This window comes from Sphaerodactylus townsendi, linkage group LG03 (assembly GCF_021028975.2).
Source record: "Sphaerodactylus townsendi isolate TG3544 linkage group LG03, MPM_Stown_v2.3, whole genome shotgun sequence".
NCBI classification, from domain to species: domain Eukaryota; kingdom Metazoa; phylum Chordata; class Lepidosauria; order Squamata; family Sphaerodactylidae; genus Sphaerodactylus; species Sphaerodactylus townsendi.
Genome location: NC_059427.1, coordinates 64,368,301 through 64,393,255, shown reverse-complemented (window position 1 = coordinate 64,393,255; position 24,955 = coordinate 64,368,301). Strand labels below are relative to the sequence as shown.

General features: G+C 45.5%; 1 protein-coding gene across 1 annotated transcript in view; it reads right to left on the bottom strand.

Annotated features, from left to right (window-relative positions):
- Positions 1–24,934, bottom strand: part of LOC125429285 (musculoskeletal embryonic nuclear protein 1-like) — a 76,580-nt gene extending 51,646 nt beyond the window's left edge. Inside the window, exon 1 of the mRNA XM_048490266.1 lies at positions 24,685–24,934. Coding sequence (XP_048346223.1) covers positions 24,685–24,874 — 190 coding nt within the window. The 5' untranslated portion in view covers positions 24,875–24,934. The remainder of the gene's footprint in view (positions 1–24,684) is intronic.
- Positions 24,935–24,955: the final 21 nt, after the last annotated feature.

Sequence of the window (24,955 nt, the reverse complement as noted above, 5' to 3'; positions counted from 1 at the left end):
AACACCCAAAGAGCTATTTGGACCCGTTTTCCACGGAAAAGAAAACACTTGGAGCTGCAAATACTTTTTGACATCTAAAATGAAGATAACACTGTATATATTCTCATGCAGGGAGAAGTTCCCTTCTTTGGGGTCCATTTTTACCCATTAAAGCAAGGGGGGGGGGGTAAAAAGCCTGTTGTTTTGTTCATGATTCAAATGACCAGCAGTAGAACCCCCATTTCACACATTTCTCTTTTCTTGTGTTGAAAGACACTGCTTATGCCCCCCCCCCAAAGAACCCCCTCAAATTCCACTTGGATGGTGGATCAAAATTGGTGCCTTTAATGGGGTTGTCAACTTCCGGGGGGCTGAACTTCTCCCCTCCTGAGAAAATGTCTGCCATGGAGGGTAGACTCAACAGCCATACTCCTCACTGAGCATGGCCACCGCCCTGGTCCCAAAAGCCACAGCTTCGGAGAATCTACCCCAAATGTCCTGGGATTTGCCCACCAGGAGTTGGCAACCTGCGACAACCATAGCTGAGGATGTTCCCGGCCTTTCTCCCTTCCACGATCTACAAGCTTACCCTCCACTGGCTTACTCTGAAGTAAACCTTCCAAGATCCATGTGCAAGGTGTGACAAATGCCCATATTTGGGAAGTGATTTCCAGTGAGAGACTGCCCTGAAATAGTTAAGTCCTGCCCAGTCCTGATTGGCTGGAGGAAAATTGCCAGAGAAGAAAAGGAGGCAGCTGGAGTGCTGAGGGTTCTTTTTCCTTGGCTCATTCTTGGAAAAAGAGCATGAGCAGAGAGAGCAGATCAGGAAGAGAGATCTGTTGCTGCTTGTGTGTTCTGACAAGAATTCAGATTGCTCTAGTCAGGCTGAGGAGGCTTGATAGAGTGTGAGGGAAAGCCCTGGGCTTGGTGGAAGGTGAATCCGCCACTCAGGTGCTTGGCAGCTTGGCTGTCCAGACTAGTGTCTGTCCAACCCCAGTTCAAAGCCCAGAAGAAGACCAGTCCATAAAGGGGGCAGTTAGGCCTTAACCGGGGACTGAAAGGGAAGGTGGTGAGTGTTGAGCCAGAGTCCTTCCAGTCTTAAGACTTGGGTGGTTGTGTGGATCAGAGAGAATATAGTGCCTGTGTGTGTAACAACTAAAAGCTGAAACCTCTTTGAGAGAAAGCTGAAGTAAATTAGAACCTGTGTGTATAGGAAAGCTTAAGAACCAGAACCTCTTTAAGAGAAGAAGTATAATGGCCACCTGCATGTGACCAAATGGAAAACTTTAGTGTAACTGACTGAGTAACCTCTTTCAGAAAGGCCCCTACCCTCATTCTCGGAATATGAAAGGGATGGGGGTGGGGGGCCTGAAGAAGAGTGTATGGATGCCTCTTCTGCACAAGATGCTGATCATCTGAAGTGTATGTCCAAAGGGTGAGGTCATGGGAAAGACAGCATCAAAAGTTTAGAAGCATTGTGGTTAGTGAAGAATTCTGGTTTGTTAATCTAGATCAGGGGTAGGGAACCTGCGGCTCTCCAGATGTTCAGGAACTACAATTCCCATCAGCCTCTGTCAGCATGGCCAATTGGCCATGCTGGTAGGGGCTGATGGGAATTGTAGTTCCTGAACATCTGGAGAGCCGCAGGTTCCCTACCCCTGATCTAGATAGAGTGACATAATTTAGCCACACTCTTGCTGAGGTATCAAACAGTGTTCAAAGAATTATGAATGATATTAGTGGGAGGATTGAGGCTGGTGATTTTGTACAGCTAAGGCTGGACTCTACAGGGTTGTGGAATCCAGTGTATTCTTTTAAAAGGGGGGGAAATGAGCTTAACGCCTCAGAATTTTTAGACTATGCTGCTAGTACATTGCAAAGCAGCGCTGAAATTCTGGCTGATGATAGCCTGAGACTTGTTGTGACCATTTCCAGCCCCCCCCCCCCAGGTGGTGGGCACAGGAGCCTTAAATCCATTCCTTACAGCTTAATCATAGATAAAAAACACAATTTTTATATATATCTGAACAGCAACCTACACAATTTATGCTTTGCCACTGTGTTATTTGGGATTATGAGAAGGGAACAAGGAATAGATTGTACAGATGCTGAATTATTAAAGCTTGCAATGCATTTACACGCGCAGCTGGGAAGGTCTAGCCAGAAAAAAAATTAGCTTATCCGATATAACAGTTCTGGAAAACCATTTACAACTTAACATACGTGTTGTTTTGTGTACAAGCAAAAAAGGATGGTCCATTTTTAAATCAAGCAGCCCTAGGTTTTCAAAATCCTATTACCTCCTTCTGTACAATGATCACTATTTTGGTATTTTGAACCCCAAGGCATTTTTCTGCAGAAAAAAAATATTTACATTTTATGTTATTCTTTATATGATCACACTCATGGCTATAAACATTTCTGCCGATTATGTTCAACAACAGGGTGCTTCAAGAAAATGTGCTAACTGCCTTGCATGTTGCCCTGGCGATTTATGTTATAGAAGACACTGTTATCTAGCAGCCAAGGGTGAAATTGACTGCCCATCACGATGTTGGTGCACAGAATGCCAATCATACCAAAAGATGAAACACTATTTTCAAAAGTGTAAAGGGAAGTTTTGCATGCAATTCAAGGCAAAACTCGAGAGAGATGAGGCGGCTCATACTTTGTGTTACCTCCAGTCTATTGAAAACCCAAACCATTTCTTTAAAATATGTGTTTTACTATTTTGAACGCATGCAAGAGACCACCAGAGTGTACATTCCCAATTACATCTTTACAAAGGCTATGTGTGGAAACACCAAATGGATGGCTGCTGGGAAATGCTGGGAATTCAGGGGTGAAAATTACTATGTGAGTTTGTGCTCAGAATTAGAAATCATAACCATTTCAGAGGATGTACCTTCATAGATTATAATTCGAAATCTTATGATTCCTATTTCCTTTTATGCCAACTGATTGAAGAACGGTTCAGGTTTCCCTAAGAGTAAAAAATTCTGCTCGCTTATTATCAGGGAGGTAAATAGCCAGCCAGTGTTCACCGGAGAGGTGATGACGGTCGGTATTCACCACTAGACACGCCAGCCTCTGAGCCACTTTTTTAGTTGCTGGCAAAGACTCCTAAGAAACTTTTCAGGTGCCGGGGTTGTTTAACAGCAAGCGTGACAACTGTTGCGTGACCTGCTCGAGCCTCTCTGCTTTCTAGAGCCACAGTGGCCACTTTTTACAGGCATGGGGGGTCTTGACAGGACAAAGTGTGATTTCTTTTAAGCCTGCCCCTTCTTTTCATGTAGAGAAGACTGGACCCTTCTTGTGGGGCAAACTTGTTCATAACACCACGGGTTACTTGGGTAACCATATCTTGCACAATGTGTTAAGTTGCTGTATTTAAATACAGCTTAACAATCTCCACTCATTTTTTTAAAAAGCAGTATAGCCATACAAAAAACCCTATCCCCCTCTCATACATGACGGGCACCGTGAAACCCCGCTGCCTGCCTGTGCTTGGTAATATCTCCTAACCTCAAAGGGCTTTCCATATTCTTTCATGATCACCATCTCTTCTGCGGATGGTTGTGCAGCTGTACAATAACTTTTCTGTATTGAAATGTGATGTGGCGGTTCTGGTCAGACTTTAATTCTATGGCGATCGTCTATGTGTTGCTTGTTGATCAACATGTGGTGCACTTTGTCATATGTGATGGTGACAAAGTCGTGAATGTTTCCCTGCACTGGTATGCAGCACAAAAGAGGCGCTACCGTGTCACCCACAACCTGGTGCTATATGATGTCTGTATAGTCATACAGCATGTTAAAGCCTCTGCTAATATCACAGCTGTTGTCCAGTTTCTTAGCAGCCTGGTCTAGCGGAGCCCCAAAGATTAATGCTAGATCTTCAGTCATCATAACCTGGTACAACCTGGTGTCATTAAAATGGAGTATCGCATGTGTAGGGTCATAACAGTAACTGATGCTGAGAGGAGAGTTTGCATGTCTTCTGACAATATTGTTCATATATTCTGCTATTTCGGCAACACTCCAATAATAGTCCTGTCTTAAGTAGAACTCCTGCTCTTTACTAGAGTCCTCGGATATCAGAAATCTTGCTGGTGAGGTTAATTGGTACCAGGTGTGCGGGTAGTGGATTTCAACCAGACCTGTTTCCCACATCCCCTGTAAATCCAGAGGCTTGGAAAGCTGTATCGTGAAAGATGAGGCCGTGTTTTCTGAAAATAGGCCCATGGATGCGTTGTTAGGTAGCGTGATGTAAAAACCCTCAGCCTCCATTTGGTTCTGTAACGTCACAGGCAGCCACCCAGCTGCTAAATTTTGTGGGCCACCCTTTTCACTTCACATAGAAAAACGTCTTTTTTTTCTCTGTCCTGGCCTTTATAATTTTCTGAATCCTGTATACCTGGTCTTCCCAGTTAATAACTTTCCGGAGCTCTTCTTGTTAAAAGCTCCTTAGTACCACTTCTCCCTGAAAGTCTACCAGGTGGTACATAGGTGTAAAGGATTCAATGGTGTTGATGTTCAGAACAGCCGCCTGGCCTTGACTGAATTCCATAACCCGGGCGATGGGCCAGCATCTGCGGCGGAGACTCTGGTGGAGGCCTTATCTCTTCGAGAGAGATGAGAACTCCGTTCCCATGAGAAACCGGGGGGGGGGGGAATGGGATGGACAGAGTTATAACCTGTGCTTCTGGCGGGAGACTTTATTCCTGCCACGTCGTGTACGTGAGCTTTCTAGGATGTCTGAATAAACGGTCTTTTACACCAAAAAGCCTTTTATTTCTGCTTCTATGGAATTCCTTACATTGTGGCAGGAATCCTAGTTCATCTATCTTCCCAGTGTAGCGGACCTCTGGTGTCTCGGCATGGAGAGGTTGAATATTTCTGAACCTGTGGAAGGTGCGGTAGCCCCCAAAGAGGGCTCCGAGCTTTCCCTTCTGGATTTGGAGGAACCGGCGGGAGAACGGGTCTCGCTGGTAACTCTTTCCCGTCCTCGTATTAACACGAGTCTTCCCTTACTCCGTTGGGATGAGGGATGAGGAAACGATCATGTGGACTTGCATGAATCGTTTGGGGCGCTGTCTATGGATCGGGCGCCTGTGGATCGGATATCTACCCGTTTCCGTGTGGATTACAAACCTCAGATGCAACCTGTCACGGAGGAGATGGGCCTGACCACTTTTCATGCGGCAACCCAGGAGTCCATTGAACGATTCCTGGACTCGTATTTTGGTGATGCACCCAAGAATCCACCGTGGCATAGCACTGGGGCCCGTCCTAAGACTACCGTTGAAACTGGGACTATATCGGGGATTGGGAGGGGTATCCGTATTAGCTTCCGATCGGACCCCCCAGATCCCGGATCAGCAGCTGCACCTGAGGCGCCCCGTGGAGCCGCCGGTGGACACGAGGTGCTGCATTCCGATGAGGAGGAATCCGAAGAAAGCCTGCCTTCCCATCCGGACCTATTTCCCCTCCTGTCAAAAGAGAGTTGGGATGAGGAAGTGGGCCGACTGCGAGATGCCCAGGAAGCATGGGCCCGTGAACGCCAGCTATGGGAAGAGGAACGGGAGCAGCTGCAGCAAGAGCGTGAAAACCTGCAAAAGGACCGGGAACAGCAGCGCAAAGAAATCCAACTTCGAATTGGACCGTGCCAAAGACGGCGTTGCAACGGCAATATCGCAGAATCTATCGGTCCATGATAAGGTCCTGGAACACTCCAAACTGGACTTAGAAGCGTCAACGCGAAAGCGTTAAGGCCATGCGTGCGCAAAGTGAACTAACTGCAGCTATTCAACGAAGGCGAACTGGCCAAACTGGAGCGAGAGAAAGCAGCTTTGCATGCGCGCAAGATGCCTTGACTCGCAAGGAAAGAGAATTAGCCGCCTTTGAAAAGGAGCTGAAGAGGCAGCAGGACAAGATGCCCCAAGCTGGGGTCTACGCCGTTACTGGTACAGCCAACGCCAGAGGGGCGACGCTTCTGGGTCCTGCTACTCGCATATCTGCCACCTTCCAAAGACCTGCTCCCACCCGAGCACCAGCGGCGCCGGCGTTGGTGCCCCCACCTCCACCGATTCCGGTTCTCCCTGCGCCGCCGCCTCAACCAGCGCAACCGCCGCCCCAGCGGGCGCCGAGGGCCGTGGAGAGAGGATATTACAGACCTCCAATACCTGCCCGTTTCGATGGGACTGCTTCCAAACTCCCCTACTTCATCCTGCAGCTTCGATGCCCACATGGAGGACTATGGCGATTTGTACCCGGTCTGAGCAGCGGAAAAAATACGGGACATCGGTTCCGTCTTGGATGGAGCGGCAGCCGACTGGTTTGTGACTCTTTTTGACCTGCAAGGGGAGGATACTTGCACGGTGCCTGCGTTCCTCCAAGCCTTAAGGGCTCGCTTCCAGGATCCGGGTGCTGAGAATGAAGCCATCCGCACCATCAAATCTATTCAGCAAGGCAACCGCTCCTTTGCCGAATTTGCCCGTGAATTTCGTGCGGCGGCTGCCCGACTCCCTCCTGAGTGGCCTGAACGCATGAAATGTGAATACTTCTCGGATGCCGTCGACGGCAAACTGCGGGAAACGGTGTTCCTTATTCGGATCCCACGCACTATTGCTGAATGGATCGAATTGGGATCTCAAGTGGCGTCTCGTTTGGATTACGCTCGCGCCGGGGGCCGCCCACGCCCAAAACCCACCGCTACGACCACCGCGGCGACTCGCAAGCCAAGCCCAGCTGCCTCTACGGAAACCACCTCCGAGCGCCGTCGCCGTTTGGGATTGTGTCTTTACTGCGGATGACCGGGTCATCTAGCTGCCAACTGCCCGAAAAAACAGAAGCCAACTGCTCCGGCTGCGCGCACCCCATCTGCCAAGCCACCACGTAAATCCGGGCCGCCTCCAACGGGCTCGTCTAAGGCGGTTACCGAAGACGACCCAGAGGAGGGGGAAGCAGCTGTTTGCCTCTCTTCAGCCCCCATGGATATGGGTTCGACTCCAGATGCGGTGAGTGAAGGCAGCGCTCCCATTACGATCCAAGCGATTCTGGCCAACCCCGCTAAGCACACTCGTATCATAGCCTCAGCCCTTGTAGATTCTGGGTGCTCCCATTGCTTAATGCGGCCCCAAGTGGCGGAGGAACTTGGACTAGACCGAGTCCCCCTAGCTAAGCCCATACCATTCACCCAAATGGACGGCAGCCCTCTCGGGGCTGAAGGACCGGCCCAGTTCAAAACGCAACCGGTTCTCCTCCGCTGCGCTGACCATTGGGAGAAAATTAGTTTTATTCTGGCTCCAGTGGCCAAACACTCCATAGTCCTGGGCATGCCATGGTTATTGTTGCATGAACCAAATATCATTTGGAAAGAACGGATCTTAGAATTCACTGACCCTCCCTGTGGAGAACACATGAATTGGGGGGAAAACTCACCTCCTAATGACCTACACCCCCTGGCTTCGTCAGCGGTGCACGCTCCAGTTGCTCCTGAATCTACCGGCATTCCACCGGCTTACCAAGACTTAGCCAGAGTATTTCAGGAGCAAGAATGCGATCAATTGCCACCCCATAGAGACACTGACTGCAAAATCGTATTACAGCCTGGGGCTCAACTGCCCAAGGGTAGAATCTACCGCATGAGTCCCAATGAGGAGAAGGAACTTCGTGCCTTCTTAGACAAGAACCTTGCTCGCGGGTTCATACGACGAGCTACCAAACACACACATGCTGCTCCTGTATTATTTGTTAAAAAAGGCCGGGTCTTTAAGGCTCTGTCACGGATTACCGAGGACTCAATCTTGCGGTGTCCCTGTCCAATAAGTACCCTTTGCCTTTAATCAAGGACCTTTTAGATGCATTGGGCAAAGGGACGCATTTTTACTAAGTTGGACTTAAGAGAAGCTTACTACAGAGTCCGGATTGCGGAAGGCTATGAACATTTGACTGCATTTAACACAAAATTTGGACAGTATGAATACTTAATAATGCCATTCGGGTTAAGGGGGGCCCCGGGCTTTATGGCCCCTCATCAACGAAGTTCTACATGATTTATTATACAAGGGAGTAGTGGTGTACTTAGATGATGTTTTAATTTATTCACAAACCATGGAGGAGCATGAAGCCTTGGTTCGGGAAGTGTTAAACCGCTTGCTCAACAACTCCCTCTTTGCAAAACTTTCTAAATGTTGTTTTCACCAATCCTCCATCGACTATTTGGGTTACGGATCTCTTCGAGGGGCTAAAAATGGACCCTGCTAAGGTTGAAGCAGTCCTCAATGGCCTGCCCCTACCAATCGGAAGGAACTCCAGTCTTTCCTAGGGTTTGCTAATTTCTATCGTGACTTTATACCGCAATTCGCTGAACTGACTCTCCCACTCACAGACCTCTTACGCACTAAGGGTAAAGACCACAAGCTGCCAAGCCGGGGCCCCCCTTTCTTGGTCTAAAGAATGTCAGACAGCCTTTCAACATTTAAAATCGGCTTTACTACGAACCTATCCTAAAACACCCTGACCCAGATCTTCCTTTTGTGGTTCACGCGGATGCCTCGGACAAAGCGTTCGGTGCTGCCTTGTTGTAGAGGAATACAGCTTTTAGGGTTGTTCCGTGTGCTCCATTTTCAAAAAATTTCTCCGGTGCTGAGCTCAACTGGACTGTAGGAGATAAAGAGACTGCGGCCATCAAAGTAGCGCTCTCCACTTGGCGCCACTGGCTGGAGGGGGCGAAACACCCCTTTCAAGTTTGGTCAGATCACAAGAACTTGGCCGCCCTTTCCACCCCCCCTCAAGATGTCCGCAAAACAGCTCCATTGGGCCGATTTCTTTTCTCGTTTCTCTTTCACTGTCCATTTTTTCCCCGGAAAAACCAACAAACTGGCTGATGCACTCTCGCGCCTGCCCGGGGAGGGGGGTGGAGCTGCCTTACGGGATATCCTGCGCACTGTTCTCTCCCCCTCCCAATTGGGGCTGGCTGTCACTCGATCTCAAACGTCCACTCCTCCTTCTCCACCCATTCCCAGCCTGATCTCTCCTTTCCTACGAGAACTTGAGGAGGCGGGGCTGCGCGAGCCACCAGCGGAGGAAGGTGACTCCCAATTACGCCTGGAGAATGGTGTTTGGAGGCGGGGGAATTGTTGGTACGTGCCTCCCCCCCTCCGTAAGCAGGTTCTCGAGGCCTGTCATGATGCCCGTCGGCTGGACATTTTGGCTTCCTTAAGACTCTGCATTTGGCCCGCTGTCAATTTTGGTGGCGCGATGCGCCAAAGACATTGAACATATATCAAAGGTTGCTCTGTTTGTGCGCAAGCCAAATCCGTTCCGGGAAAACCCCATGGTCTGTTGAAGCCTCTCCCGGTGGCCTCCCGCCCCTGGGAAGTCATCTCCATGGATTTTATTACGGATTTGCCAGAAAGTCAAGGCAACACGGTCTTGTGGGTGGTGGAGGACTTATTTTCCAAGCAAGCCCATTTCATCCCATGTGCTTCCATCCCCTCCGCTCCTAAGTTAGTGCGTCTGTTCATTCAGCATATTTATCGTCTCCACTCCGCCCCCGTTAAGGTGGTCTCCGACCGCGGGCCCCAATTCATTTCAAAGTTCTGGAAAGCCTTCCTGGGCTTGTTGGGGGCCGCCCCGGCAATTGCCGCCCCCTACCACGTTCAAAGTGACGGTGAGTCGGAGAGAACGAACAGAACCCTGGAACAATATTTACGTTGTTACACCAACTATCACCAAGACAACTGGTGCGAGTTAATTCCGTTTGCAGAATATGCCTACAATAATGCGGTTCATAGCAGTACAAAAAAAAACCCCTTCGAAATTGTGTCTGGTCGGTCCTTCCCTCCGTTGCCGCAACTACCTGCAGAGGCGTTGAATCCTCCAGAGTTCCAACAGTGGATTTCATCTCTGGCCGAGGGGTGGAAACGGTCCAGACCATGCCTTACAGCAGGCTAAAGATTCCCAAAAATTTCAAGCGGACAAGCACCGTTCCAGTTCCCTTCACGATGTGGGCGCCTGGGTATATTTGTCTACCAAGAATCTCAGGGGCGATACATAAATTTTCAAAGCTGGGCAAAAGAATTGTGGGACCTTTTAAGATTACTAAAGTGATTAATGAGGTCGCCGCCAGATTAGAGTTGCCTAATTCTCCAAGTAATATCCATCCTGTCTTTCATTCCAGTTTGCTCAAGGAGGCTCCCGTTTCCGATGCCTAGCCGCGACCCTCGGAGAGACCCCCGCTGACTATAATTGATGGCCACAAGCATTATTCACGAAATTGACGCCATCCTGGACTCTCGTTTTGTCGCGAAACGCTTGCAATATTTAGTCTCTTGGGTGGGATAATCCTGTGGGGATAATCAATGGGTCTATTCAGAAAATATTGACGCCCCTGCCCTCATTTCTGCTTTCCACCGCACCTTTCCGCACAAACCTGGGGGGGAGAAGTTTTTCTTAAGGGAGGCAGAGTGTAAAGGATTCAATGGTGTTGATGTTCAGAACAGCCGCCTGGCCTTGACTGAATTCCATAACCCGGGCGATGGGCCAGCATCTGCGGCGGAGACTCTGGTGGAGGCCTTATCTCTTCGAGAGAGATGAGAACTCCGTTCCCATGAGAAACCGGGGGGGGGGGGGGTGGGATGGACAGAGTTATAACCTGTGCTTCTGGCGGGAGACTTTATTCCTGCCACGTCATGTACGTGAGCTTTCTAGGATGTCTGAATAAACGGTCTTTTACACCAAAAAGCCTTTTATTTCTGCTTCTATGGAATTCCTTACATTAGGCCTCTGTCCCCTATGATCTACTCCATCCATAATAAAAATTTCATCTGTGAACAACTGTTCATACCCCTTCTCAACACCCCCCTTGATTTCGATACCCTCACACAATCCCCTTTCCTAAATAAATGTACAGTTTTTGTCTTTTAAAGAGTATGTGGACCAGTGCTGTAAACATGTCTCCACACAGCCAGTGTGTTAGAAAACTTGATGTCCATGGGGCGTGTCTGAATAGTCCTATGGAAACCGTGATTACAACTTTTCACCAGTTCTTTCAGCATGTTAATATATTTGAATGCATTCTTAGCTGTAAATAACTCTGTATAGGTGTGCTCTCAGGTGCCGGTGTAGCTCCTGGGCAGCAGACACTTCCGGGTTTGGGCGCCACAGAGCTGTATGGTGCCTGCTCATCAATGTCTTTGCTCTTTCCACTAGCAATGGTGCCCCTTATGCCGATGGGGTGAGAAGAAAACATTAGCACAGCCCTCTGCCACTCTCACAATCCATTTCACCGCCCATCTGAATTGGGCCCTTAGAAACTTAGAGTCAGAAGGGGCTTACATCTATGCACAATGCAGCAAATCCAAAATTACCGCATTACTAACATATACCTGTTCCACCTCTGATTAAAACCTCAAGCGAAAGGTAATTGGTTCCACTGTCAGCCCACTTTTATTTATTTAGAATATTCCTACACCTCTTCAGAGTCCTGCTTAAGATGGCTTACAATTATGAATGAACCATTAGACATAAGCAGCATAAAACTGTCCATAAAACAGAATAGGACATTGAAAGCTGGTAAAATAAAACCCCTAATTAAAATACTGGGTAAAAACGTTTTTTTGGCTTGGTGCCTAAAAGAAAATATAGCAGGTGCCAGGTGGGCCTCAAGGGGAAGATCAGTCCAAAGGCAAGTGCAACCACAGTTCTACTTGGAAGTTTCCCCTAATGTTCAAATGAAATCTAGTGTCTTATAACAAATCCATTAGAGCTAGTCGTATGCTCAGTAGCGGTCTTTGGCCTATTCTGTGCAACAGCCCTTCAGGAATCTGAACACTGCCATCATGTCTCCTATTCTCCAGCCCAAATATAACCAGCTCCTTCAACCTTTTTTTATAGGACTCATTTTCCAGATACACAACTATCTTTGTGGTCTTCCTCAGCATCTTTTCAGGTGAGCTCAAAATAGAACACTGGTTTGTATGAATTTGGTTGGGCCTAAATGAAAGGTACTGCATGAATTTTGTTCTTGCTTTGGGGCTTTGCATAGAAAATTTTCTAAAACCATGCCTTTTTTGCAACTACACTGCCAGCTCATTGTTTAGCTTGTGACTTGACTACGATCCTAATACCCTTTTCACATGTAATCATGCCAGGTCAAGTATCTCCCATCATTTAATTATTTTTTGTCCAAAAGCACAATTTTGCATTCATCTCTGCTGAATTTCATTTTCTTCAGTCTTACTCTTTATCAAGGTAATTTTTGAGTTTTATTGTGTCTTACAAGGCTTATGCTATCACTCCTGGTTTTGTGCCATCTGAAAATTGAGAAATATTCTCTCAACTCTATCATTCAAGTTATTGATGAAAACAGCAAAGAGTATTAAGCTTACCTTCAGTTTCCATAAGATCAAGAATCCCGTAATACACTTTCCCTGAAGGCACTTTCCCTGAAGTTCTCACTACATTCACCTTATCAACCAAAATGATCAAGTCAACAATAACCTAGGTTTTTCTGCCATCTTTTATCAGAAATCTGACATTTCATGTTAGTAGAATTTACCTTCCAACACATCAGGATAGTTGAAATAACTATTTATAATAAATGAAACTAATAAACCTCTAAAAACCAAATAGCACCTTAAGTTTTATGAAGCCAAATTGTCTCAATTCAGTTTGCATCTACAAAATTATCCAACACCAGATAAAGAGCAACCTCACTGTACTTCACTAAAGCCTTTTTTGTGTAGAATCAAAATTATAATAAAAAGGATGAATAGTGTACCACATCAGCAAAAACTGGGGCTCCTACCATTTTAAACAGTATATCTTCTACAACCTCTAATGGTCACTAACTGGGAGCTTGCTGCAAACTTTCTGTAAAACACCCACATACGAAACAGCAAAGATCTGTTCAAACTGTCAAGAGTCAGCTGAAAATAATGGAAGCAATACACATCAAACAAAACCATTAGAACTTACTCCCAAGCACAATACCCTATTTGCTGATGTTCAACAGAGCTCTTCAGTGTCACAACCCTCTACTAACATTCGGGAGGCCTTGCTCAAAATCAACAGGACATATTTTGCACAAGACCACACAGAAATCACAATAAAAATATTGTCACCTACTCAGATATATGAAAAACAATGTATAAAAGTGATACACTGTTGCACGGGAAATCAACCAGATTTATTTTTTACTATAATTGGATAGGTTTGAAAGCTGCTATTTGATTTTTGAAGATCACGTACAAGATTCTGAAACATTTATAAGTGAATAAGGATCTCAAGTTCATCACAGATGCAACTGAGGGTGACACAAGTCGTTCCTGTGCTTTACACAGCTGTAACTACAATCACCCATATGCTTTCCTGCTTCTAATTTTTCCCATTATTTCCCATTATATTGAGAATTTTTCCCATTATTATCGCTCACCTTTCTCTTACATGACCCAAGGTAGCTTACAACAGAAGGTTAAAAACCAACCAACTCATGAAATCATACATACACCTACAAAGAACATTATGCAAGCAGCTGGAAGACCACTGCTATCCTTCTTCAAGTGTCCAATGAACAATATTAGTTTGCATAATTTCCTGTAAAGGCAAAATGATAGATTCCACAATAAGGGGGGCAGAAACTAAAAGACCTGCAGCTGGACAGTGACAGTGCTAATCTCCCTGCATGAAGGTACGGACAGGACAAACTGTTGAGATGACCACTTTTCTACTTTCTTTCTGTAAAGTGCCAAGTACACTGATGGTGTGGTATTGTCTTCAGCAAGAGTATGGCCTCACTAGGAAAAGAATGGTGCTTGTAGATTTCTAGGATTAGTTTCAATAATTACAATTAAAATGTGCTAAAACACACATTGGCAGCAAACCTTCACAAGTGTTAACAGAACGAGGCACCCTACATTCCTTCACAGACAGAAATTACTGAAAGAACAAGCATACAGCAACTGTGAGGAAGAAAGGTTGTTTATGGGAAGGTGCCTGACATTTAATTGGGACTGCAACCCTGCCGCGTGTTAATGGGTGAAGCTGAGAGCTAGAAACATTCTCCCTAATAGCAGAAAAGGCAATGGGACATTTTAGTGTCATAGGGTCTATCTCGCTGAAATTGCCAAGTGCAACCCCCAAGTCAATCATGCTGCAACTATTTCCTTCATGGTCTTGGAACACAGCCTCCACCACTGGTTAACTTCACACTTCTACTAGAGCATCCAAAAAAGTATGGTCATCTGAGTTCTCAGACAGTTGAGCAGAAGGAGGAGGAGAATAATTGTGGGAAGTGTCGAGTTTTGAAAAAGGTAAAGCTCTGGGGAAGAAAGAGTCTCTCTTACACACGCAGATAATTTCTGTACAACCTAATGAGTGCACCTGAAGAGCAATAATGACAGATGTAGAACACTGTTTTTCTACACAAACTTTTGTTTGTATAGGCAAACTCCTGCCCAAAAGCCTGCATTCAGACTCTTTCCTCCACAACAGACAGCACAGTGAAAGAACTGAATGAAGCACTGAGCACAGACATTTTTCATTAGGTTTGCTCCAAATGGCAAGACACCAATTACACAAAGTTTTGAATATGTCCCTGTGCCATGTATGCTAAAAATCATAACCCCAGTACTTATAGAACATTTCAAAATATGTGGTTGATATGGAAATTTGTCACAGGGGATATCCCGCCCTTAGCTAGGGCTCCAGCATATTTATGTAGATGGAGACTCGTGCCTACAAGTTCAGACATAATGACAGCTATTTATTTTGATAATGAAAAAGTACACTCACATTTCAGACAGAGTGAATGATGCTTTCCAAGTTAAGCATTGCTACAATAGCTGTGAGAGAGTGTCAGTAAGTTCCTCATTCAAACTGACCTCCATCAGACTCAAAAGACGGCTTAAAGCAATGATCTCAACCCATGGGTCAAAACTCCGAGAATAATGTTTTCTGCTTTTTGGACGAACCTGTTGCCAGTACACGTAATTAAGAGAACTGCCTCCAACCTATTGTTGCAAAATTGCTCTGAACAGCAGCAGGACAGTGAAGTCAGGTCACACAATGGTGGAAAGGATTCCTCCTGGGCCTCTCACAGGGCCTGTTTCTCAGTACGGTAAAGTTACCTGCCTGCAATTCAATGAGTTTCGTTCTGCAGATGAAAAGCAGCCCCAGCTCTGAAAAGTCTGAAAGTCTAAAGCACGGTACTCCCGCGCACTCATCTTCCCACCCACAATATTAAACTTGGTTGTATGGATTACTGGGATAATGAATGTCAACACTCTGTCTGATGTTAAGCGTCACTAAAAATGCAATCGCCTTGGTAGTCACCCATTACTGAAGAGGACAGTAAATAAAAAGACTTCTTAAAAACCTTAACATTATGCTACCATCCTATCCTACATTTATTCATCTTTTCTATGGTCCAGATAATGGACCCTGTGTCTATTGCACTCATAATTTGAGAATATGAGACAACAAAAGGGTTCAGAATTTTCTAGGCTAAGAGTGCAAGAGCTGTCCATGGTCCTCAAGCAATGCCTCATTTTAAAAAAAACTTTCAAAAGTGATCTCTGAACAAAACAACAACAAAAGCAGTCTCACAAAGATCAAACTTCTTACCCTGGACTTAAGAACATAAGAACATAAGAACTAGCCTGCTGGATCAGACCAGAGTCCATCTAGTCCAGCATTCTGCTACTCGCAGTGGCCCACCAGGTGCCTTTGGGAGCTCACATGCAGGATGTGAAAGCAATGGCCTTCTGCTGCTGCTGCTCCTGAGCACCTGGTCTGCTAAGGCATTAGCAATCTGAGATCAAGGAGGATCAAGATTGGTAGCCATCAATCGACTTCTCCTCCATAAATCTGTCCAAGCCCTTTTTAAAGCTATCCAGGTTAGTGGCCATCACCACCTCCTGTGGCAGCATATTCCAAACACCAATCACACGTTGCGTGAAGAAGTGTTTCCTTTTATTAGTCCTAATTCTTCCCCCCAGCATTTTCAATGGATGCCCCCTGGTTCTAGTATTGTGAGAAAGAGAGAAAAATTTCTCTCTGTCAACATTTTCTACCCCATGCATAATTTTATAGACTTCAATCATATCCCCTCAGACGTCTCCTCTCCAAACTAAAGAGTCCCAAACGCTGCAGCCTCTCCTCATAAGGAAGGTGCTCCAATCCTTCAATCATCCTCGTTGCCCTTCTCTGCACTTTTTCTATCTCTTCGATATCCTTTTTGAGATGTGGCGACCAGAACTGAACACAGTACTCCAAGTGCGGTCGCAGCACTGCTTTATATAAGGGCATGACAATCTTTGCAGTTTTATTCTCAATTCCTTTCCTAATTATCCCCAGCATAGAGTTTGCCTTTTTCACCGCTGCCATGCATTGAGTTGACATCCCATGGAACTATCAACTAAGACGCCCAAATCCCTTTCCTGGTCTGTGACTGATAGCACTGACCCCTGTAGCGTGTATGTGAAGTTTGGATTTTTTGCCCCTACGTGCATCACTTTACATTTCGCTACATTGAACTGCATTTGCCATTTCTTAGCCCACTCACCTAATTTATCAAGGTCCGCTTGGAGCTCTTCAGAATCCTTTGTGGTTCTTACCACTTTACATAATTTGGTATCATCTGCAAACTTGGCCACCACACTACCCACCCCTACTTCCAGGTCATTTATGAATAAGTTAAAGAGCACTGGTCCCAAAACGGATCCTTGGGGGACACCACTCCCTACATCTCTCCATTGTGAGAACTTCCCATTTATACCCACCCTTTGTTTCCTGTTCCTCAACCAGTTTTTAATCCATAGGAGGACTTCCCCTCTTATTCCTTCATTGCTGAGTTTTCTCAACAGTCTCTGGTGAGGAACTTTGTCAAAAGACTTTTGGAAATCCAAGTAGACAATGTCCACTGGTTCCCCCTATCCACATGTCTGTTTACACCCTCAAAGAACTCTAGTAAGTTTGTAAGACAGGACTTGCCTCTACAAAAGCCATGCTGACTCTTCCTCAGCAGGTCTTGCTTTTCTACATGTTTAATAATTTTATCTTTAATGATAGATTCTACTAATTTACCAGGAACAGATGTCAAACTGACTGGCCTGTAATTTCCCAGGTCCCCCCTAGATCCTTTCTTAAAGATTGGTGTGACATTGGCCATCTTCCAGTCTTCAGGGATGGAGCCTGATTTCAGGGATAAGTTGCATATTAATGTGAGAACATCAGCAATTTCATGCTTGAGCTCTTTAAGAACTCTTGGATGAATGCAATCTGGGCCAGGGGATTTGGTAGCATTTAGTTTATCAATGGCTGCCAGAACTTCTTTCTTGTCTACCACTATCTTCGCTAGTTCCTCGGATTCACCTCCTAAGAAGCTTGGTTCAGGTGCAGGAATTTTCCTCACCTACTCTTGGTTGAAGACAGATGCAAAGAATTCATTCAGCTTCTCTGCAATCTCCCTGTCATCTTTTAGCACACCTTTTGTTCCTTCATCATCTAACGGACCTACCGCTTCCCTAGCTGGCTTCCTGCTTTTGATGTACTTGAAGAACTGTTTGTTGCTAGTCTTGATGTTCGCAGCCATGCGTTCCTCATAATCCTTTTTGCCTCCCTTACAGCTAACTTGCTTCTCTTTTGCCACCATTTGTGTTCTCTCTGGTATTCTTCATCAGTTAAGTTGGACTTCCATTTTCTAAAAGACATCTTTTTTTTCCTAATAATTACCTCAACCTCCCTTGTTAACCATGGTGGCTTTCTTTTGGACTGGGCGCTGCCTTTCCTAACCTGCGGAACACATTCCAGCTGAGCTTTTAAGACTGTGTTTTTAATCACCTCCAAGCACCTTGGACATTTTTGACTCTCTTGATTTTCCCTTTCAGCTTCCCAAGTGACTATCCCTCATCTTTGAGAAATTTCCCTTTCTGAAGGCAAATGTAACTCACATTAGTAGTTGTCACTTGTTCGCATGCAGAGATACTGAATCTGACAGCATTGTGGTCGCTGTTCCCTATCGGCTCAACAACACTGACTTCCCGCACCAGGTCCTGGGTCCCACATAGAATTAGATCTAGGATCACATCTCCCCTGGTTGGTTCTACAACCATCTGCTCTAAGCCACAGTCATTTAGCATATCCAGGAATGTTCTCTCCTTACTATGACCTGAACATGCATTTTTCCAGTTTATGTGGGGATAGTTAAAATCGCCCATTACCACGACATTTTTGCTTTTGTTGGCCTCTCTAATTTCTTTTTTTCCATCTCAGAATCCTCTTGTGCACTTTGGTCAGGGGGACGATAATATATTCCTAATGTTAAACTTTGCTTCACCCCTGGTATTGATATCCACAGTGCTTCTGTAGAGGAATCAGCTCCCCCTGCATTGTCTATTTTATGTGACACTCGCTCTCTTTGATGTAGAGGGCCACCCCACCCCCAATACGCCCTGTCCTATCCTTCCTGTAGAGCCTGTAACCTGGGATAACAGCATCCCACTGGTTCTCCTCATTCCACCATGTCTCTGTGATGCCCACTATATCAATGTCCTCCTTCAAAACTCTGTACTCCAGCCCCCCCATTTTAGGTCGAATGCTTCTACTATTAGCATAGAGACACTTGTATACTCTGTCTCTGTCCCTAACCTGGGATTTATGTGTTTTGCCCTCTAGCCTTTTGTAGACACTATCACTTATCACATTGCTATGCTCCTCGCTTGTATGTGGTTGATTTAGAAAAAACCTCTCTCTGTGTCTGCATCCCCATGGACTCTGTATTCCGAACCGAAGTCACCTCAGCTCCTGTCGGCTTTCCCCCAAGGATCAGTTTAAAAGCTGTTCTGCCACCTTTTAACGTTGAGCGCCAGCAGCCTGGTTCCTCTTTGGTTAAGATGAAGCCCGTCCCTTTTGTACAGGCCTGCCTTATCCCAAAAGGTTCCCCAGTTCCTGACAAAGCTGAAACCCTCTGCCTTACACCACCTTCTCATCCACGCATTGAGACCCTGTATCTCCGCTTGCCTAGCTCTCCCTGCGGCAAGTGGAACAGGTAGCATTTCGGAGAATGCCACCTTGGGGGTCCTGGATTTTAACCTTTTTCCTAGCAGCCTAAATTTCGCTTCCAGAACCTCCCGGCTACATTTCCCAATGTCATTGGTACCAATGTGGACCACAACTGCTGACTCCACCCCAGCACTGTCTAACAGCCTATCTAGGCGAAGCGTGACATCCGCAACCTTCGCACCAGGCAGGCAAGTCACCATCAGGGCATCCAGCCTGTCACAAACCCAACTCTCTATATTGCTAATGATCGAATTTCCCACTACAAGGAGCCCCACCTCGAGGAGTATCCTCAGTGCGAGAGGATATCTGATCACCAGCTAAGGAAGGGGTCCCATCTAAGGGAGCATCTTCCACCACCTCAGACTGGCACCCTCCGTCCCCCAGACTCTCATTCTCCATGACATCTGAAGAGATGTCACCTTGGGAGTGGGACCCGGCTGCTAGGTCCCCGAAAGCCTCGTTTGTTGCCCTCTCTGCCTCTCTCAAGCTTCTCAGGTCTGCCACCTTGGCTTCAAGAGAACGCACACGTTCCCTGAGTGCCAGGAGCTCATTGCAGCGAGGGCACACCCACGACTTTTGTCCTAGTGTTAGATAGTCGTACATGTGACACTCAGTGCAAAACGCTGGAAAGCCCCCAACCCCTTGCTGGTTTCCTGCCTTCATATCTAATTCTGTTTAGTTATTCAAATACTGATTTTAATTAGTGCCTTCCTCTTAAGGTTCCTATACCTTCTACTATTCCTTAAAATATGTTCTTATTTAGTAAAACACCTGCGCGCGCCGTTAGGCGCGCGCCGCTGGTTCCAGAGGCTAACTGAAAAGATTTAAAAATGTGAGAAGCCCCACCCCTTCAGCACTAACTGAAAAGATTTACAAATGTGAGAAGCCCCACCCTTCAGCAGCTTCCACCAATCAGCAGCCCTAGGACAAGGAGAAAAAAAGAGAAACCCCCTGTTTAAAATACACTGTTTAAAAGATGTGGCTTTGAGAAAAGCCCTCTGTCAAGCTCCTCAGCCCTTTCTGGCCCACTGCTGTCCTCCACTGCTCCTCTTCTCTGCTGGTTCCAGAGGCTAACAATGGCTGCTACATCAAGCTTTCGATCACATTACATCAACACAGAGAGTTTTTTTAAATACTACAGAACTGCTCTGCTAAGTTGGTCTATAAATAATTAAACTCTCTTTCAACTCAGTCTACAAGATATTTTACAACACAATGAAATTCATCAAATATCAATAAAATATTTCAAGTAGGGCTACTTTTCTGCAGCACAACTTCTCATTTATCTATCTCAAAGGCCCATGAAAAAGGCCAGCTTTGAAACTCGTCCAGAAGGCTGATCTGCAAACCTAGTATCCCCTGGTCATCTCATTGTCTCATCTATTGGCACTATAGCTACAGCAAGTATCTGGCTATAAGAGCTCTATCCTCAGACCTTCAACTATCTGTACCCCCAGTTACTCTCATGAGACTTCCTGAGAGTAAACTAAAGATCATCAACAACATCTTAGCAACTGGGTGCCTATATATAATGGAACTGGAGGCCCCTTGACTGTCTTTGAGTCCTAGTTTTTACCATTTCAACCTGCTTACTCCCTTGGAGGTAGACAGGCTTCTGTTAGCTATGAGATCTACCACTTGTCCTTTTGATCCATGCCCCTCCTGGCTGATAAAAGTTTATAAGGAGAGGCTACGATTATACTTCCTTATCTCTCCTCACTCACAAGTACTTTAACTTTGATAACAGTTTATACCTTCAGATTAACAAAACAGTTGATCTATCATCTATAGCTCACAACTTATATCACTTGAACACATCATCCATGACCAACAGCCTCTACGGGATATTACTCTTTCACGGGATTTGGGCAGTAGGAATCGCCTTGCATATAGGAAACTTCCCTAGCTTAGCTTAAAACAGCTTCTCACCTCCAGTTTTTGATCAATCGAACAGAGAAGCCCAGGAACCAAGCTCTGAAAACAGATACAGGTGCCAGCTTTTCTCCCTTTTTTGTGATCAAGTCAAGCTAATTGATGACAACTCCACAGGGTTTTCAAGGCAAGAGATGTCTTGAAGTGGTCTGCCATTGCCTTACTCTGAGTAGTGACTTTGGTATTCCTTAATGGTCCCCATCCACATTCTGATCCAAGCCAATCCTGCTTTGCTTCCAAAACACAGGGCTAGCCTCTCCGCAATATTCACTGAGGAAATAGCATTACAGGTGCTAATAACATGGGCTCATACACTTGAACATCATTTAATGTATGCCATCACATGCCAACAATGCCCTTTCACTGTCAACATTGGATGTGCCAGTCTCTGAATGACAGACTCAATTATCATAAATCAGACATAATAAATCACAACATTCAGAAACTGAGGGAACATCTTAGTCTCCTTGGACATACTACCACAGACCTGAAAGTCATTGTTTCATTTAAAAAATGCTTAAAAGGAATATACAATGTTACAGTGCTGAAGGCTCATTTTGAAATGTTGTTAATTCTTAAGCTACAATTAGACTTTTGTTTTATTTTAGGGGAGCAGCCATTCTCAACTCATACAACATGAAGCTCAAAAATTGGGGAGGGGAGTGGTAACTGAAAAAGACTCCTGCCTTGCTCCCATGAGGCAATTAAGAGCTTTAAAGGTCAAAAATAGCACAGAAGCAGACTGGAAGCCCTCCTCACTGCTGTCTTCCAACCCACTTATACCCTTTTCAACATAAAGAACCAAGGAGATGTGTGGATAAATCTGCCTCGACTTCCTGGACCTCCTTTCTGCTCAAATTCTCCACTGGGTTGAAGTACCTGCCTCCTACCCCACCCCACCCCCCGGTCTGATTCTCTCATAGTGTTTTAAAATGTTATTTCAGCACCACTTGCATTTAAATCATTGTTATCTGCACCGTTAAACTTAGCACTTTGATAAAGCAGCATTTATATCACTCCGGACAGCTGTTAGCAAGGTTTAGTTTTTTTGTAAAGTTGTGCCCACCATATTCCTGCAGCAGAAACAGGCAAGAAAATGGTGGGCGCAACTTTACAAAAAAGCCAAGTGTTGCTAACAGTTGTCCAGGGCAATATAAGTGCTATTTTATCAAAGTGCTAAGTTTAACTGTGCGGATAATAACAGTTTAGATGCAGGTAGCACTGAAGTAACATTTTAAAACACTGCAAGAGAATCTGTACTTCTTTGAAAAGCAGAATCATTTATGTGTGACTTCTGCCAAACAGTGCAGGGCTGCACTTCATCCTTTATGTTGAAAGAGGAATAGCTATCAGTTCACATACTCCCACAACACTCAGAATACACTTTCTCGGTTTCCAAAAGAACTGCTGGGTACAGGAGAAATTGAGGGAAGACCTGCAATCTTATGCTGGATCCAGTCCATTATGATTATGTGAAATCATAATAGTCATAACAACGCTTAACATCTCAAGCAAAATGTCACAAAACATAACTAAAACAGGACTGTTTGAAACCAACCTGTTTTACTTTAGCTGTTACTGATTTAATGGCAAAAAATATTTCCTAACTCCAGCCTTAACACCCAGGAATTTTAATCCATTTTCAAGGACAAAAATAGTGGCATCATTGAGCCTTGACAGGTGCAAATCAATCAAGTTAAAGATTATATCTAAGAATTGTGTATAATTATAGTTAGGATGGCTGCAGATCATGATCAAAATCAGTCCTTTGATAGAAGCCCACACATAAAACTCTATAATAGGTAGGAATAAAAAAGTTGAATAGTGGGTAATGATTTGGGTTGATTCAGAGCCAGACAACATATCACAAGAAAAAGCACGGTTGTGATGGATACTAAGCACTTTCCCAAGACACTGATACTAAGATACTAAGCACTTTACCAACTTTACAGAACCTGCTCCCCCCATACAATTTAATAATGTCACATAAGCTGAAAATTCATTTTAAAACAAGATGTCATTTGACCAGTACATTTCATCGAAGCAAGAATGAGTAGACAGTATTAGTTACTAGTAATTTGCCTATTTTGTAGCACAAACTTTCATGGGCTAGAGCCCACCACACCAAATGTGTGAGATGAATCTGTAAAAGAGTGCTCTAGCCCAAAAAGTTTATGTCACAATATAAACAATACATCTCCTTGAACAATGTATTGGGTAAAAGGATATCTGATACCAGATACTATAAAACCCAAGTTCAATTCCTGGCCAAGGCAGTTAAGAGGTAATCACATAACAGGGCCAGACAAAAGGCCTGAAAACCTAGAGGTGTCAGAGTAGATAGGACTATATCGATAGTCTGAAAAAGGTTAGTGCACATGTTCAGCATCCAAAATGTGAGTCTTTGTAAATAATATCAAAGAGTAACATTGACAGCACTCAGTACAAGTTGCAATGAAAAAGGAAGCAATTTGGACAGCAAATATTAAGATTGGTAGTACAATCCTATGTGGAGTTTCAATGACACTGTAGGTGGACTTAAGAGAACTGTTCTGAAATCAATAAAAATTACAATAAAAGCCATGGACAGATATAACTACCCTAATCACAAACTATAAGCCATTTGCAAATCCATAGTTTATCACTGTGACTGCCCCTCGATTTATAGTACTGGTAAACAGAAAATGAAAAGTGATAACTGAATTACCACTGAGCTAACAAAAGTCTTAAAAAGTATTTTTCCTTAATAATCATGATAGTGGTTAGATTTTTAAAAGTTAATGCCGTACTCTGGTTAGAGTGCTGGAACAGATCTTCAAGTTCCAATACTTCCAGACATGAAGATTACTGAATGACAATGGAACAGTTACTCTCTCTAAGCTACACAGTTGGACCATGTGTCCAAAGGTATTCTTACTACTTTGTTCATTTTAACAGAGTCTCAAAATCCTGTCACATTTTAGCATAGACAACTCTCTCCTTCTCCAATTTATCCACACAATAACTCTGCGAAGTTGGTTAGAATGACAGATAGTGACTGCTTCAGGGACACCCAGCACGCTTCCTATCTAAGAAAGGATTTGAATCAAGGTTCCCCCAGACCAGTACAGTTACTTCTATACCACCCTGGTTCCTTGTATCCTGTAAACATCTGCTGAGGTAGGCCCAAATTAGTCAACAGTTCTGCACAAGCAGGACAGGACCTGAAAGAGGTTTTTGCAGGCAGGATTAAACCTTTACCCAAGATTGGGGGGTGGGGTGGGGTGGGGGCTTGAGGAGTAGAGCAAGAAACGGAGAACAAAGCTAGGCAAGAGACAATGATCTTTTCAGACAGAACCAGGCAGGAGCCCAGCATCCTGGGCGCCAGATCAGCGACGGTGGAGCAATCAGAACGGGTGAAGGGAATGGTGGCAACTAAAACTCGGGCAGGGCACAGAAACGGCGGCGGGTTCTCGGCAGAAAGTGAGAATTCAATGATCTTATGCAGAGTTGCCGCCTGTCCCTGCTAACCAATTTCAACGAGGTGAGAGTGGGGTGGCTCTGCACAGGATTGCATTGGAAGTCATGGCATCCTTGCAACAGGGAAGCTCGCGCCAAGTGACCGGAGACGACAAGAGCGAGAGAAGCGGCTGGGGAGCGGAGGGATGGCAGGGTGGAACGGAGGGCACGGGGGGGGGGGGGCAGCTGTCGGCCAGGGGGACTCACGCATGAGAGTGCTGAAGGCCACCACCCCGAGCAGCCCTTGCAGGAAGATGCCGAAGCTGTCCATCAGGGCCCCGTTCTTGCAGCCGCTGTAGCCTGGCCCGACAGATGACAGCGAAGCGCCGCCGCTCCCGCCCGCCGCCAGAGAACCGGGCTTGGCCGTGACGGTGCTGGGGGCGTGGGAGCCCCCCATGGCGGACCGAGCGCGCCGCGCAGCAGCCGCGCCTGCGGGAAGGGAGATCCACACACTGCGCGGTACTTCCGGGAAGAGGGA